Source organism: Tenrec ecaudatus, chromosome 12 (assembly GCF_050624435.1).
Source record: "Tenrec ecaudatus isolate mTenEca1 chromosome 12, mTenEca1.hap1, whole genome shotgun sequence".
Taxonomy (NCBI): domain Eukaryota; kingdom Metazoa; phylum Chordata; class Mammalia; order Afrosoricida; family Tenrecidae; genus Tenrec; species Tenrec ecaudatus.
Window position 1 is genome coordinate 135,036,032 of NC_134541.1, and position 16,379 is coordinate 135,052,410.

The 16,379-nt window shown below is 53.2% G+C and overlaps 1 protein-coding gene across 1 annotated transcript in view; it reads left to right on the forward strand.

Annotated features, from left to right (window-relative positions):
- GALNT17 (polypeptide N-acetylgalactosaminyltransferase 17) overlaps positions 1–15,999 on the forward strand; it is a 389,162-nt gene extending 373,163 nt beyond the window's left edge. The window contains exons 9-11 of the mRNA XM_075528539.1: positions 259–354; positions 12,690–12,857; positions 15,805–15,999. Coding sequence (XP_075384654.1) covers positions 259–354; positions 12,690–12,857; positions 15,805–15,933 — 393 coding nt within the window. The 3' untranslated portion in view covers positions 15,934–15,999. The remainder of the gene's footprint in view (positions 1–258; positions 355–12,689; positions 12,858–15,804) is intronic.
- The last annotated feature ends 380 nt before the right edge of the window (positions 16,000–16,379 follow it).

Sequence of the window (16,379 nt, forward strand, 5' to 3'; positions counted from 1 at the left end):
TGATATCTGGGGAACCAGGACCACACCCAGAAGTCCCCCATCATCTTCTTCCATGCTCAGGATGACGGAGCTTGGGTGGCCGGGGCGTGGTGCGTGGTTAGAATACGATCAGAGGGCCAGAGCCAAGGGCACCGTGGGAGGCCTGGTCTTCCCTGCTCCGATGCCAGCCTCGCAGCCTGCAGCTGGGTGGGTCTGTGCTGAGCCGCTGCACCTCCCCAGGCGAGTTCTGATCTATCCTTTTCTGCCTGTTCCCCACAGCTTCGAAACAACAAGGCCAAAGACGTCTGCTTGGACCAGGGGCCACTGGAGAACCACACAGCTATACTGTACCCGTGCCATGGCTGGGGACCACAGGTAGGACCCCTTCCCTATCCAGGAAGAGGCCGGGGGAGACTTGCGGAACACTTCTGGGGCCCTCCTGTGGAGCTGCTTCTCTGTCCTTCCACCTGCTCTAAGCTTTTGAGAAGGGACTTTTTGCCTGTCCCTAAAGAAGCCAGGGTGTATGTCCGTCTCTTAGTGGCTGCTGCAGCATCAACATTCCTGGGATCAGAGTGGGCTTTTCTTATTGATAAGGGCCTTCCCATCACTTACCTGTAAAGTCACTTACCTGTATGCTGGCACTGAACACACATGTACTTCTGTTCCCGGTTCCTTTCTCCTTCCCACCCCGCTCTGCTTGTGTGTCTGACTGTGTAGCCACCTGTACATGGTCGTCATTGCTGGACTGTGCATATCATGGAGCCCTGGTGGCGTAGTGGTTACACATTGGGCTGCAATCCACAAGGTCGGCAGTTCTAAACCACCAGCCTCACCTCATGAGAAAGATGGAGTTTTCTACTCCTATAACGAGTTAAAGGCTCAGAAACCCACAGGGACAGCCCTACCCTGACCTGTAGAGATGCTGTGAGTTGGAATTCACTCAGTGGTGGTAAGTTTTGAGTCAAGTGTATAATAGGATTTACGGCGAGGCAAGCTCACTTATTGCCAGGGTGGCCAGTGGTGGTCACCTCTAGCCCGAGGCGTGCAGAGAGGGGAGCTGCTCCACAGGGTGGGTCACAGCTGGGATCTTGCAGTATCAACTCGCCAGGCCTTTCTTGCGAGGTACCTCTGGGTGGATGTTGACCACCGACCTCTCAGCCAGGTGTGTTTCTGAGCCTGTAACCCTTCAGTAGTAGAAGACCCTTTTTTCTCCTGAGGAAAGGTTTTGAACTGCCGACCTTGCAGATAGAAGCCCAATTCATAACCGTGATGCCACCAGAGCTCCTGTGCGACCTCAGGGACATGGGGTTTTCTTTCACCACTTCCTGCATGGGCAACCTGATGGGCAGGTCCACCCAGAAGGACCGACCTTGGTTCAGAGTGACCTTGACTGTCCCACATGCTGGTACGCGCAGAGGTGCTCAAGGTGACATCCCACAGAGCACGTGCATCTTCTCCTATGCCGCAGGAGACTCCCCACAGGGTGCATGGGAAAATTACGGTGATTCACCCAGAAGGTACCAGGGGTACCAGGGGCTTCCAGAAGCGTGAGGAAAAATCCCGCTAGCCTTTTATTTTACTTATTCCAGGCACTGTCTCCCCAAACCCCCTACCCCACCCCCCACCCCACCCCCTGTATAATGGGAACCTGGACTCCAGTTGATAACAGACTGGTCGTTGATAATTGATGTGGTATGTCCCAGCCCTCAGGGATGGATTTCCTATGGCCTCCAGTGGGTGGAGAGGTCACCAAGCATGGAGGCTGGGTCCTGAGAAACTAGCAGTCCACTTCAACAGATTAGATGGCTGGAGATGGACACACAGTGGGGTTGGGATGAGAGGACCAGCCAAGAGGACACAGAGGGTGGGAGGCAGGGCCTCGACCCTCCCCATATCTTTCTTCTGGCCCTGCGTCGAGAGCTGGCTTCCAAACTGAGGTGCTCTGTTTGCTGCGTGACCATCCTTTGGGGAACTGGCTAGTAGCTCTTAGAACTCGCTTCTAGCTTCCTTCCCCAGCCTTCCGGACAAGTGACACATGACCCGGGCACTTGTGGTCAGCGGCTGTCAAGTCACCCCGGTCCACAACAAGCCCTGTGCACACGCTGCCCACCCTACACCCTCCCAGGGTGTTCCCCTATGATTCCTGGGATTGTCATTGGCTGATTTTCAAAAGTCGATCGCCATGCCTGTCTTCCTGGCCCTGATCTGTAAACCCCACTGAGACAGGCTCAACCTAACAGCAAGCCATCACGGCTGGGCAGGTAGCAGCTGCACTGGGGCTGCGATGTTGGGTGGGACTGAAACCTGGGTGGGAAGGTGGGAATTCTACCACAGAACCACTGCCCCATGAGTACTTATTAATCTTGGCACAAGTGATGGTCCTGTTTAGATATTTTCATTCATCAGAAACTGGCCCGAGGAAGCCACCTTCTTCTGGGAATGAGGAAAGCAGGGGAAGAGGGCGCAGGACAGGTCTCCGGACTAGACTAGAGCTCACCTCGCACAGAACCCACTGTGCGTCAGCCAGCCACCTGAGCAGCTTCTTCAGTATCAGGGCAATGCCACCTACCTCTGAGAACTGACAGATGGGGGCTGAGCACAATGCCCCAGTCGGGCCTGGGACCGGGGCCTCCTGTCTGGAAGGTGTGCATTTTAACCCTCCACACCAGGGCCTCGACCTACCAGAATGGGAACCCTGTCCTGGTGGTCTGTTTCTTTAAACCAGGGCATTGTTTTAAGCCCTCTGTGCAGAGCTGGGCAAACAGAGTGAATCAAAGTTCTGATCACAAAGCAGCTCCCCGAAGGAGGAGCTGGCAGCTCGCTTAATTAATGGGTGCTCGGTTGTAATTTATTATCCAGCAGCAATTAAATGGAGATAAAGCCGGCACAGGGGGGCTAATTTCCCGTCCTGCCACATGTGTTTGTCAACAGGATAGAAATCCTTCCCAGCCACTCGGGAAACCTGCTCTCCAGAAATATCCGAATTTGTCACAAGCCTATTTTCTTTTCCTTGATCTGGTTACGAACTTGGCTTAGACCGTAGGTTTCCAACATGTTAGGTCTGTTGCTCCATTTGGAGAGGGAGATCGAATTTCTCAGAGCCTCCCACCCGGGTGATGGGAACCATTTTGCCTTACAGCCCATCACCCAGGATAAAGTGGTGTTGTTAGGTTCCCTTGAGCCGGCTCTGACTCAGCAACCTGACTTACAGCACAAGGAAACGCCGCCTGAGTTTCCCCTGGGCAGGGCACTTTGCACCCCTCTGCTAACTAGAAGATAGTGATTCAAAGCCACCCAATGGCACTTTGGTAGGCCTGGCAACCTGCTTCCACCAATACTTATAAAAACTTCCAAGCTCTGCCATCCAGTCCATGCCGACTCATAGCCGCCCTTACCGGACAGAGTAAACTGTCCCTGTGGGTTTCTGAGACAGTAGCTCTTCATTGCAGTATAAAGTCTCATCTTTCTCCTGTGGACCAGCTGGTGGATTCAAACTGTTGACCTTGCGGTTAGCAGCCCAGCATGACCACGATGCTCCAGAGCTCTAGAAAGCCCCGGGAACTCAGTCTCACCCTGTGCACACCAGGCCACCCAGAGTGGCGCTGACTCCACAGCCAGGGGTTTGGCCAACTTGGTTGCTGCCTTGGGGTCTAGGGTCACAGAGGGAGGTACCCTTCCACAATGTCCCCCTCGGGCACTTGTGAGTCGCCCCTTGCCTCCTCTTACTTCCCTGGTTTATTTGTCACTAGGGCAACAGGCGAGTGTCCTTTGATGCCCTAGTAAAACATCATCTGATCTTGGGCTCCACCTCCTATGGCTTCATTGTGGCAGCGATGTGTCATCTGAGCTCCTTATTGATACATTGTTGATACTTTGATACATTGTGTCAGTAAGGCTGCGGTGCCCCCACAGAGTTGACAGCTCACAGGGCATCTCGACAACCCCCCAGGAAACATGCAAGCGACCACTCGTGACCCTTGTTTTCCCGATAAAGTTGAGTAAGTCTTGGGGTTCGGGGGATGCAGTGTGAACGGCATGGAGCTGAGACCCAAGCCCATGTGGCCGCTCCACGCTCCCCACGACATGGCGATCCTCTGGGATGGAGTCGACTCCTGAGGCTGCCACTCTTGACAGGAGGAGAGAGCCTCATCTGCCTCCCAAGGAGTCACGGGTAAGTGTCAAGCTGGCCACCTTGCCGTCTTCAGACCTGAAATGGTGACTTTGTAGCCCAAGGCTTAAACCACTACTCTATCAGGGCTCCTGAGGACAGGGCTTGTTTTATTTAAAAACTATCTCGAGGAATCTCTACTGGAATGCTATGGCTGTCACCCCTCCGACAGCGTCACCAGTGCAGTCTGAGCTCCTTCACCCCCTGTCCCCGCTCTGCCCCTCTCCCCGAGCTGGCACTGGGCCAGGAGAGGGGAAGGAACGCGATCTCAACAAATTGGTTTCGTCTCTAAAACGCTGGTGGGAAATTCTGAGAACGCTGCGGATAGATGTTCTGTCGTTTTAATTTGAGCAAAACCGCACCTCACTCTGAATTTCCCCTGGGGAAGACGATGAGATAGTGGTGCGGAAATTTCGATTTTTTTCTTTTTTCCTGGAGAGACTCGTGGGAGTTCAACTCCAAGGAAACATGCGGCTGGAGTCACCTCCCAGCCCAGGGACACCCTCTGGAGAACAGCCTCTCCAGCTCACCTTGCTGAGCTGACAGGGCGAGCCAAGACCAAGCCACTTGCCAGGAAGTCTATTCCGATACCCAGCGGCCTCGGAAGAAAGGCCTGGCGATCTTTGTCAGGAGTTGTCAAGTCAGTTCCCAGTACAACAGATCACAACTTGGACCAGCCCTGTGCCGTCCTCACCATTGTTACGTTGGCGCCCATCGCTGCGGCCACTGCTGCCAGTCCATCCCACTGAGGGATGTCCAAGTGTGGCGTCCTTCTCCAAGGGCTCGTCCTCCTGACCACGTGCCCAAAGTCCGTGAGACCGAGTCTGCCGTCCTCAGTCTCAGGAGCACCCTGGCTCTCCTTTCAAGATGGACGTCCTGCTTCTCCCGGCAGTGCCCAGTCCTTTCCATCGTCCTCACCAGCACCTACACTCACATGCATGATTCCATTGAATACGGAAGACCGAGGAAGAATCGATGCACTTGAATTGAGATGCTGGTGGAAAATATTGAAAGTACCGTGAACTGCCAGAAGAACAATTCAATCTGTCTTGGAGGAAGAACAACCAGACTGACTGCTCCTTAGAAGGGGGTCTGGTGAGACGTCATCCCACATATATTGGGGCAGGTTGTCAGGAGAGACCAGTCCCTGGAAAGGGACCACATGCAGGGTGTGTTAGGCTGGGTTGATGACAGCAACAAGTCCAATGACTCTCATCTATGTGTAAGAGAGAGCTTTACATTCCAGGAGTAATAATATTTCAGGAAAACATCCCAGCCCAGTCCAGATCAAGTCCGAAAGTCCAATACTACCCCATAAGTCCCTCTTCAGACTCACGCAGCTACGTGCAGTGATGCAGAATACAGGAGAAGATCACAGGCTGGTGGATGCAAAGTCTTGTGGATCCGATGGTGGTGGATGCACCACAGGGTTCTGGCCGGCGTCAGCGCGGCTCATCCCCAGAAAGGTGAAGGCAGGGGTGGAGGGAGGTTCCCTGGACCTTCCTTATGAGGAAGTCATTTCCACAGGGAGGCACCATCAGGCAGTGGCCTGGCTGACAGGCTAGACTCCAACCCTGCACTTCCATAGCCTCCATTTGACACGAAAGTAGGTAACTGCCACTCTGGGCAAAGTGGAAAGTCGGAGAACAGGAGGGAGACGGTGAAGGAGCAGGATTGTTGAGGCTGCAGTATTAGGCTCAAACATGACAATGATGATGATGAAGGCAACACAGGACCAGGCAGTGTCCCAGTCTGCTGTGCTGAGGGTCACAGTGAGCCTTGACACCCAACAAGAATACTGGAGTGTCCATCTGTTAGCATGAGCCCTTGTACACAGCCATGTGCTCTGGACACAATAGGTATTACGGGTTTGATTAATAGCTATGGATTGAATAGAGGGTGGCATTCCGAGTTCATAATGCCGGGCCCTGCCTCTGTACACATGCCCATGGGGTTCCAAGAAACCATTCCAATCAAGGAGCACAGCTCTGTCTTCCCTGGAGGCTCAGCAAACTGCTCGTCCACGGCACATGGTTCTCTGCAGCAGCTGCTGGATTCCGCAGTACAGAGCCCCATGGTCACTGACGGCCCTGCCCTGTTCTAGAGTCTTCCTCCAATCTCCCTGCCTGCCCTTTGTGTATCTGGCTGCAGCCTGCTTTAATTTTCCCTCCAGGCGCTTGCATTTGGGTTAATAGTTGTGTGTGCCTCTGAGATCGTCTCCAACTGCAGTTTGTTCCCCCCTCGCCCCCACCCCGAGGTGAGAATGACCGAGGTTATATTCCAAGGCATTGTGAGGTTTGCGGGTCAGGGTGCCTCCCACTCCCCTACGACTCGGCAGTCCATTCTAATTCAAACATGTCCACGGGGTGTGCTCATTTGCTCCTGCTCCTGCCATAGAAGAATACGCCAAATGAAGCTACCCCAGTCCCAGTGGCAGCCCGGAACCCTGTGGCAAGGAAAGACACATGCAGGAAATATCAACCAAGAAGAGACCACTCGTGGGGCAGGGGACCTTTGTGGACCCACTGACAATGGGAGGCGGGGCATAGAGATGGGATGTCCTTTGTGCAGAACACGGGACTCAGGGCTACCTTTGAGAAACCTTGTCTGGCCCCACTCATCCTGGGGACCGAGGACCAAGCCTGAAGAGGTCATTTTGGGGCCCTCTGAGCCCTGGTGGCCTAATGGTTATGTGTTGGGCTACAATTACAAGGTTAGCAGTTCAAAACCACCAGAGGCTCCGAGGGAGAAAGATGAAATGAAGCTCTCTGTTCCCGTAAAGATTGACAGTCTCAAAAACCCACAGGGGCAGCTCTACCCCATCCTCTAGGGTCGCTGGGGGTCAGAATGGGTTCGATGGTACTGGCTTTGGTTTGGCTTGGTTTTTGTTTCGAGGAAGGGTCCGGCTGGGTTTGGTGTTGAGTCAGTTCTGACTCTGTACCATCATCAGCATGGGACCACGATGATGGGCAGAGGATTAGAACTCCATGCAAAGGAAACAGAAGTCCTCGCAGCTGGACCAGGAGACGACACCATGATGCACGGAGAAGAGATGAAATTTGCCACCAAGTTCATTTTCCTCAGATCCACAGGTCTGGGAAGCAGCAGTCAGGACCCCCAGACCATGCAGCCTGCTAGCAGGGCAGGTCCACTGCGGCACAGGACCCCTTTAAAGGTTAAAGAGCAAAGATGTCCCCTTTAGGAACGGAGGCGCACCTGCCCTATGGTGCTGAGGGTCCCCTCATGTGCACGTGGAGGATCAAGAAGATCCTTTGAAATACGCTGTTGGCAGAGAATACTGAAAGGACCGTGGACTGACCACCAGAAGTACCAACTGCCTAGGAGAACGTACAGCCAGAATGCTCCTTAGGAGCGAGAATGGCGAGGCTGTCTCATGGACTCCGGATGCATTGAGAGGAGGGCCTGGCGCCGTGCTTGGTCAAGTAGAGGGTCCGTAAGCAGAGGGAGACCCTCAGAGCAATGGGAGGACACTGTGACCAAAACAACCGGTTCAGACATGCGAACAACTGGGAGGGGCCAGGACCAGGCGGTGCTTGGGGCTGTGGCCTCGATGAGCCCAAAGACAGGCAACAGCACGGCAGCACAGCCAGTTAGGGGTGCCGTGGGCCTCGCGGTGCCGTGGATCTTTTGGAAATCATCAACAGGCCGTTCTTTCTAGGTGGGGCAAACCTCCCAGGGCCTCAATTTCACAGAAGGCACTCAACAACCTGCAACCCTCAGGGGGCTCTTCCCCCAACAAAAACGAAAAATAAACCCCACTGCTAGCCGGTCCATGCAGACTCAAGGTAGTCCTCTGTGGGGTCTCTGAGGCTATAATCTTTGTTTTTTTTTTAAAAATTAAAAGATCATTTTGTTGGGCGCTCTTACAGCTCTTAGAACAATCCATGCATCAAGTGCATTCAGGCATATTTGTTGCCATCATTCCTTTCTAAACATTTAGTTTCTATTGAGCCCTTGGTATCCGCTCCTCTTTTATCCCTCTCCCCCCCCCACCACCCTGCCCCAGCAATCTCATGGACCCTTGATAAATTATAAAAAAAAATTTCATATCTTACACCAACCACTGTCTCCCTTCCCCCACTGTTTCTGTTGTTCATCCCCCTGGAGGGGAAGGGGGCTATGTGTCGATCACAATGGTTCCCTCTTCCTCCCCTCCGCTCCCCACCTTCCCCCTACCCTCCTGGTATCTCTACTCCTATTCCTGTTTCTGGATTCCACGTGCCAGGAGCTCTAATCTCCTTATCTGTACCTGTGCACATGTGAGGAATTGGAGGTCAGTTCCGAGTCAGACTAATAGTGGGTGAACAGTGGGGAGAAAGTCTCTACCGTGTCTCCAAGGTAGTCTTCAAACCCGGCAAGCCCGAGGTGCTGTTTGCAGAGCAGGCAGGCATAGCTGCTTACTGGGTCTCAGGACCACTCCAGTCCACAGTGGGCAGACAGGCAGTCTGGGGACAGTCACTAGCATAGCGTGTCTGGGACCCAGATGTCTCAGTTTGCTGCCACCGGGGTGGAGGGTCAGCTTGTTGGAGGTCTGTGTGGCAGTGGGGTTTTGTCATTTTTTTGCAGGTGGGGGGGGTGAGGTGAGACCCCGCAGGATGCAGGCAACATAGCCTCCCCTTCTTCTATGCCCACTCTCCTTCAGAACCAGGCCCCGCTCAGGACTTTGAGGAATATTTAGGACCCTCTGGGGCCCTGGTGGTGTTGGGCTGCTAACTGCAAGGTCAGCAGTTCAAACCCACTAGCTGGTCCTCAGGAGAAGGTTGAAGCTAGCTGCTCATTTAAAGATTTACAGCCTCAGTTTCCTTGAGGGTTCCTTACCTCCACTATCGTGACCCAAGTCCTGCCTTTCAGTGTGGGCTAGAGGGGTTCCGAGACCCAGCCAGCAGCTATGCCTGCCTGCCCTGCACCTCGGGCTGGCTGGGTTTGGAGACCTCCTGGGAGACCTGGTGGAGACTTTCCATTGCCCGCCCACAATTACTCTGATTGAAACTGACCTCCAAGTCCTCTCTCTGGAAGGCATTTCACAAACCCCTCTCATTTGGGATGGGGGGAGAGGCAGGCTTCCCTTTCTGAACCGCAGGGAACAGAGACTACATGGCTCTGACCATGAGGTGGAACCCCTGCTCAGGGCCTGGTCCCCAGGGTCCCCAGAGCTGCTGTTAGTCTGGGTACTTTAGAGAAACAAATCCACAGAAATTCATGTATAAGAGAGAGTTTTCTATAAAGGTTAAGTGCGCATCAAGGAAACATCCCAACCCAGTGCTGCCCAAGCCCACAAATCCAACATCAACCCATATGTCCAACACCAATCCACAAAAGTCCTCCTCCATCCCACAAAACACACGCAATGATGCCGACTGCAGGAGGAAAGCCGACTCAGTGAATGTGTAAGCATCTCAGCGCTGGCAGAGGTCTCCACACGGCTGCTCCAGCACCCAGGGCTGCATCGGGGTAGGTCCACGTGGCTTCTCCTCAGGGACGTCTTTCAGGAAATGAGCCTTGCCAGCTGAAGCAGGGAACTGGCTACGGCAGCTGCACTCTGGTCTGACCATCAGAAAGCAAGGGACCCAGAACTAGAAAGGCAAGGCTCACCGAGCCATTTATCTCTCCACCCTTCAATTAACCCCACGTGTGTTTCTCAGCCAGGTTAGCACAATAAAATTTAACTATATCAGCTGCCTTCTTACTGCAATCCTAGCCAGAACACCCAGGCTCTGGGGTGCCTAACCTCAAAACATCCCCCCCCCCACTCCAGGGAGCCCCCTGTGCTGCTCATATGCTCCTCCAGGGAGCCCCCTATGCTGCTCATATGCTGGCCAGGCCAGCTGGCCCCAAGGAAAGAGGCCACAGGAGGGTCTCTAGGAGGCCTGGTTGCCTAGTGGTTAAGCATTGGACTGCTAACTACAGGATCAGTGGTTCAAATGACCAGCTTCTCCAAGGGAGGAAAATGAGGCTTTCTCCTCCTGCCAAGAGCTACAGCCTCAGAAGCACATCTATTTAACGGGGTCTTGCTATGGGTTTCATTTAAGATGGGCTTTTTACTCCGTGTAAAGGGACACAGTCTCAGAAACCCACAGGCGGTAGTTCAACCCTGTCCTATAGAGGTCACTAGGATGGCACTGAGTTTGCTTTGAGGTTTATGTGGGAGACTCATTGTTCAATTCCCAGCCAGCACACCCCACACACAACCTCCTATCTCTCAGTAGAGGCTTTGTGGTAACTACATCATCTGGTGTCAATTTGGGACTTGAGAGGATTAAGATTAAAGGGGTGGAGTATAGTCTGTCAATCAGATCATCACCAATGTGGGCATGGCTTTCTCCTGAGAATTCTGGGAAAGCTGATTTTTCCTCCTTGGAAGTGGGAGACTCTCTCTCAACTTCACTCCCTGAGAGACATTGCAGCTGACAAGACACATGGAAGTACACTGGTGTCCCTAGCTAGAGAATCCACATGGACCTACCATGGTACAACCAGACCAATGAAGCCGGAGCAGCCACGTAGAGAGCCCTGCTAGCGCTTAGATGCTTACAGCGCCACTTGATCCAAAGACTTTCTACCCACTGGCCTGTGATCGGCATCATTGCAGGTGTTTTGTGAGTCTGAAGAGGACTTTATAGATTGGACAGATGGGCTAATGTCAGACTTATGGGCTTGAACTGAACTGGATTGAGATGCTTTCTTCATGTACAATTACCCTTTATATAAGCCTCTCTTTTACATATAGGAGTTTCTATGGATTTGTTTCTCTGGTCTACCCAGACTAACACGAACTGCCATGTTCACATGCTGCTGAGCAGATTTGGGCAGAACTCTCAGACTCAGACAGGCTAGGAGTAAAGGCCTGGCAACTGACTCCCAAACATTAGCCCCTGGAAACCCCCACAGTGGCTCACAGGGACCCGATCCCTCCCTGGTTGTAGGAACTCTTTCAGGCTGTGTGCACGGGATTTTCCGGGGGGTTCAGGACAGCTAATTACATACAAGTGGGCTCCGGAAACTTCCATCCTCAGGCTTTCTGCAACCCTTGGCGTGATGCTCAGAAAGGGTGCAGGTTGTGCCTGCAGTCTGCACCCGCTGCTCTGTTCTTTACTTTCTTTCTAGAATGTAGGCGCTTATCCAGGACCCCTCCTCCAGCCTCTCCTGAGACTGTGGGGACAAGCTGTCCCTCCTCTGCCAGACCCCACCCCATCCCAGGCAGCACATACAGAAGACCCTTCGGCCCACAAAGGAGCAGTGTGGAACTGAGCAGATGGGGGTAGAGGGGAAGATGCTCACCCCCTTTAACACGTCCATGCCCAGGGCTGGTATGTGAGGGACTCGCTCCTGGTGGAGGATGAGATCATGTCTTCTTGGGTCTCTGGGTGACACTGTGTGGTCGTTATGTAATCTGTTGTTGATTTGAGCCTATTAGGAGTGAAGAGGTAGAGGTTAGTCTGTCAATCGGGTCGCAGCTTGATGGCCTCATTCGGAGGCACTACAGAGATCAATAGCTCATTGGAGGCAGGACACACACCCACTCCCTGGGAGACAGTCCAGTTGAGAAGACACATAGAGCTACGCTAGAGTCCTTGAGCTGGAGGAGCCACGTGGAGACCCCTGCTAGTGCTGAGATGCTTCCACCGCCACTGGATCCACAAGACTTTCCACCCACTGGCCTGTGACCTTCCTGCATTCAGCATCGGTGCATGTGTTTTGTGAGTCTGAAGAGGAATGTATAGATTGATATCAGATATATGGGCTAATAACGGACTTATGAACTTGATCTGGACTGGGCTGGGATGTTTTGTCAATATACAATTGTTCTTGTATATAAATCTCTTATATGCATATGCATGTCTATGAACTTGTTCTCCAGTCTACCCAGACTAACACATACGGCGAATGCATTTTGTGAGCTGCGTGTTCTAAGTGGGACGAAGGAGTTCCCGTCAGGAGCCCTGGCTGAGCCATGGTGAAAGATCTCTGCTGCTAACCAAAGAGTCAGAGGTTCAAGCCCATCAGGGACTCCGAGGGAGAAAGACGGGGCCATCTGTCCAGCCTCAGAAGGTCACTGGGCTGTTCTGGTGTATCCTACAGGGTCAGTAGGAATCAGAACTGACTCAAAGGAAGAGGGCCCCGCAGCGCTCTGAAGATGAATTGATGGCGCAGCAGAGGGCTGGGCCTTGGGACCCCTCAAAACTGTAGGGCTTTGGCAGATTCCAGTTGACAGATAAAAAGGAAATGGGGTCTCAGAGAGATTAACAGACTTGCTCCGAGTGGCCTTCCTCCAGAGAAGCGCAGCCTGCTGTAGAGATTGGGTTCTCCCCACTGCAGGCGTTCCGGCAATCTTGCCTGAGGACACCATCAGGGAGGGGACCCTGGGAGCCTGCTCCCAGACCAAGCCAGGAGGGCTTCCTGGAGCGTGCTCCCCTGCAGGATGGGCACCCAAGGTTGAGACTGAGCTGGGGGCGTTGAGAAAGGGCGTGGGCGCCAGGTTGCAGGCTGGGCCTCACCCGGCTCCCATCTGCTCTCCGCACAGCTGGCCCGCTACACCAAGGAGGGCTTCCTGCACCTGGGTGCCCTGGGGACCACCACGCTGCTGCCTGACACACGCTGCCTGGTGGACAATGGCAAGAGCCGGCTGCCCCAGCTGCTGGACTGCGACAAGGTCAAGAGCAGCCTGTACAAACGCTGGAACTTCATCCAGGTGAGTGTCCCGTGGGCAGGGCCAATGCCTGGACAGGTAAGGATGCTGCTGTGGGCTGTAGGGTGTGGAAAGCTGGCTGCCCCAAAGGGTCCCTGGCTAGGTACAGCCCGGAACCCCTTCTCCGAGCCCTCTGCCGGGTACTGTGGGGAGGGGGGGCATTGGGGAAATTCTGCGGGGGATTGCCTGAAGTGCTCCCCACTGGGTTAAGACAAGAAAGGAAGAATCTTTATTGAGTTGATCCCAACACAGGGCAATCTGTGTCTGTCAGTGTAGAATGAGCTTGTCAGGGGTTTTCCATTGAAGTGCCAGGCTTTTCTTCCGAGGTATACCTGGGCAGACTCAAAATGCCAGCCCTTTTTTTCCCTGGGTTTATTGTACTATCTAGAATGCTGGTGCCCTACTAGATCAGATTATTTTACACGCCCCCCCAGCCCAAAATGCCAGGCTTTAGGTTAGTAGACAAGCACCCCCCCCAATGGCTGGTGGGTACCAGGAGTCCCCAGAGCTCATTGGAAGTCCCGAGCTGAGTGGCACACACAGCAAAGTGCCTGGAGGAAAAACCCTGGCATCGGCTTATGAACGTTCCCAGCCATGGAAACCCCACGGAGCAAGGTTCCGCCTGGCACCCAAGGGTGGGCTGTAAGGGTGAGGGAGGGCATGCTCAGTCTTCTGCGGACATGAGGTCATTGACTCAGAGCGGGCTGGTGTGCAGCAGAGTGAAGCACTGGCCCGTGCCGTCTGCACAAGTGTTCTCACCTCCAAGCCTGCTTTTTACAACCGCCGTGTCAGCCTCTCAAAGGTAGGGGTCTTCTTCTTTTTATCCAAGTCTTCTCCAAGCAACAGGACCTTCCCCTGGGGCTGGCCTCTCTCGACAACATGGCCAAAGAACGTGAGATAAAATCCGTCTTGGAAGAATTGCGACCAGCATGCTCCTGAGAGGCAAGGCTGCGAGACTCGCGTGCTTTGGACATGTTGTCCGGAGAGACCAGTCCCTGGAGAAGGACAAAGAGGAAGACCCTCATCCAGATGGGTAGACATCGTGGCTGCATGGATGGCCTCAAACCAAAGACCCATTGTGAGGATGGAGCAGGACTGGCTGGGATTTGTTCTCTTGTATGTGAGGTCGCTACGAGTTTGAACCAGCCCCATGTCACTTAACAGCAACAGCCGTAGCCATCCACTCTGCCTGATAGCAAAGCCATTCACGTCCCTGACCAGGGTCAGGGGATTCTCCGGAAGCTTCATCCACATGCAGACATTGCAAATGGAGGTGTTGTTTTTTTTTTTAACTTAAGATAACCCACAGTGAATGATCAAGCATAAGGTAATGAAGAGGTATAGCTGAAACCCAGGTGGGGATGGAGCATGCTAGTGGGACAGGAGGAAAGTCAAGGGAAATAGAGGAAAGAGCTAGGAGGCAAAGGGTATTATAGAGGTCTAGACAAAGACATGTAATATGCGAATATATATATGAGGATGGGGAAATAGATCTATGTGCCTATATTCATAGGTTTAGTATTAAGGTGGCGGAAGGACCTTCGGCCTCTACTCAAGCACTCCCTCAATGCATGAATACATTCTTCTGTTAAATTAGCATTCTATGATGCTCACCCCTCCGACACAACCGCTGAAGCCAAGTGGGTGAACAAGCAAATGTGGTGAAGAAAGCTGATGGTGCCCGGCTATCAAAAGATATAGCATCTGGGGTCTTAAAGGCTTGAAGATAAACAAGCGGCCATCTAGCTCAGAAGCAACAAAGCCAACATGGAAGAACACACCAGCCTGTGTGATCACGAAGTTCTGAATGGATCAGTTATCAGGCATCAAAGAACAAAGAATTATATCATTGGGTACACACCTCCATGATACGATCGCTGAGGACAAATGGGTGCATAAGCAAATGTGACGAAAAAAGCTGATGGTGCCCAGCTATCAAAAGAAATAGTGTCTCGGGTCTTAAAGGCTTGAAGGTGAACAAGCAGTCATCTAGCTCAGAAGCAATAAAGCCCACATGGAAGAAGCACACCAGCCTGTGCGATCACAATGTGTCGAAGGGATCAGGTATAAGGCATCATCAGAACAAAAATACCTTACCATAGTGAATGAAGGGAGACCCAAAGCCCATTTGTCGGCCGCTGGAGATCCCCTCGAAGAAGGGTCTAGGGGAGGAGACGAGCCAGTCGGGGTGCGATGCAGCACCAATGAAGAATACAGCTTTCCTCCACTTCCTAAATTCTTCCCCCCACCCCAACTATCATGATCTGAATTCTACCTTGCAAATCTGGTTAGACCAGAGGATGTACACTGGTGCAGATAGGAGCTAGAGGCACAGGGAATCCAGGGTGGATGATCCCTTCAGGACCAGGGGTGTGAGGGGCAATACTGGGAGGGTAGAGGGTGAGTGGTTTGGAAAGAGGGAACCGACTACAAGGATCTACATGTGACCTCCTCCCTGGGGGACAGGCAACAGAAAAGGAGGTGAAGGGAGACGTCGGACAGGGCAAGATATGACAAAATAATAATTTATAAATTATCAAGGGCTCATGAGGGACGGGGGGAGTGGGGAGGGAGGGGGAAAAAGAGGACCTGATGCAAAGGGCTTAAGTGGAGAGCAGATGCTTTGAAAATGATGAGGGCAAAGAATGTACAGATGTGCTTTATACAATTGATGTATGTATGGACTGTGATAAGAGTTGTATGAGTCCCTAATAAAATGTTTTTAAAAAAAGAGTTCCCAATAAAATGATTCAAATAAATAAATAAAATTAATCCAAAACTAAAAAAAAAAAAGAGAGAGAGAGAGAGCCTACAGTGGGTGCCCAAGATCCCCTGGTCCCTGGTATGAAATGTCAGTGGGATTGGGTTTCAGGAAGAGTCCCTGAGCCCGGGGAGGGGTGAGTGAGACTGTCTGTCCATCTCTCTGTCCTGTTTCCTCCTCTCTCCCCAGAACGGTGCCATCATGAACAAGGGTACGGGGCGCTGCCTGGAGGTGGAGACGCGAGGCCCGGCGGGCGTGGAGCTCACCCTGCGCAGCTGCACGGGGCAGAGGTGGACCATCAAGAACTCCATCAAGTAGTGGCCGGCAGCGGGCACACCGGGAGCCTGGCCCCAGGATGGGACCCGTCTGTCCCTGGGCCTACCACCTGGGTGCAGAAATATCAAGGGGCCAACGGCTGCTTGTCCAGGGTCTGGGGCTTCCCCAGGCTTCCAATGGGACAGTCTGTCCGTCAGGCTCTCGGACACCTAGGAGAGTCTACACCCTGGGAAGGCGAATCGGAGCTGGTCACCCGTGGGCCCGAGGTGACCTGGTGCAAAATCAAAAAGCCGTCCAACTCTCTGCCTGGTCATCTTTCACCCCAGAGTCAGGGTCTGGGGCCACCGGGGGCCCCTACTCACTCCCACCCCAGGGTCAGGGTCTGGGACCGCTAGGGTCCCCTCCTCGATTCCACCTTTTGCAGCAACCGCAGCTTCTGATGTCCCTTGGTTCCAATCAAGGTGTCCAGGGAGACTTTGGCCACCTCC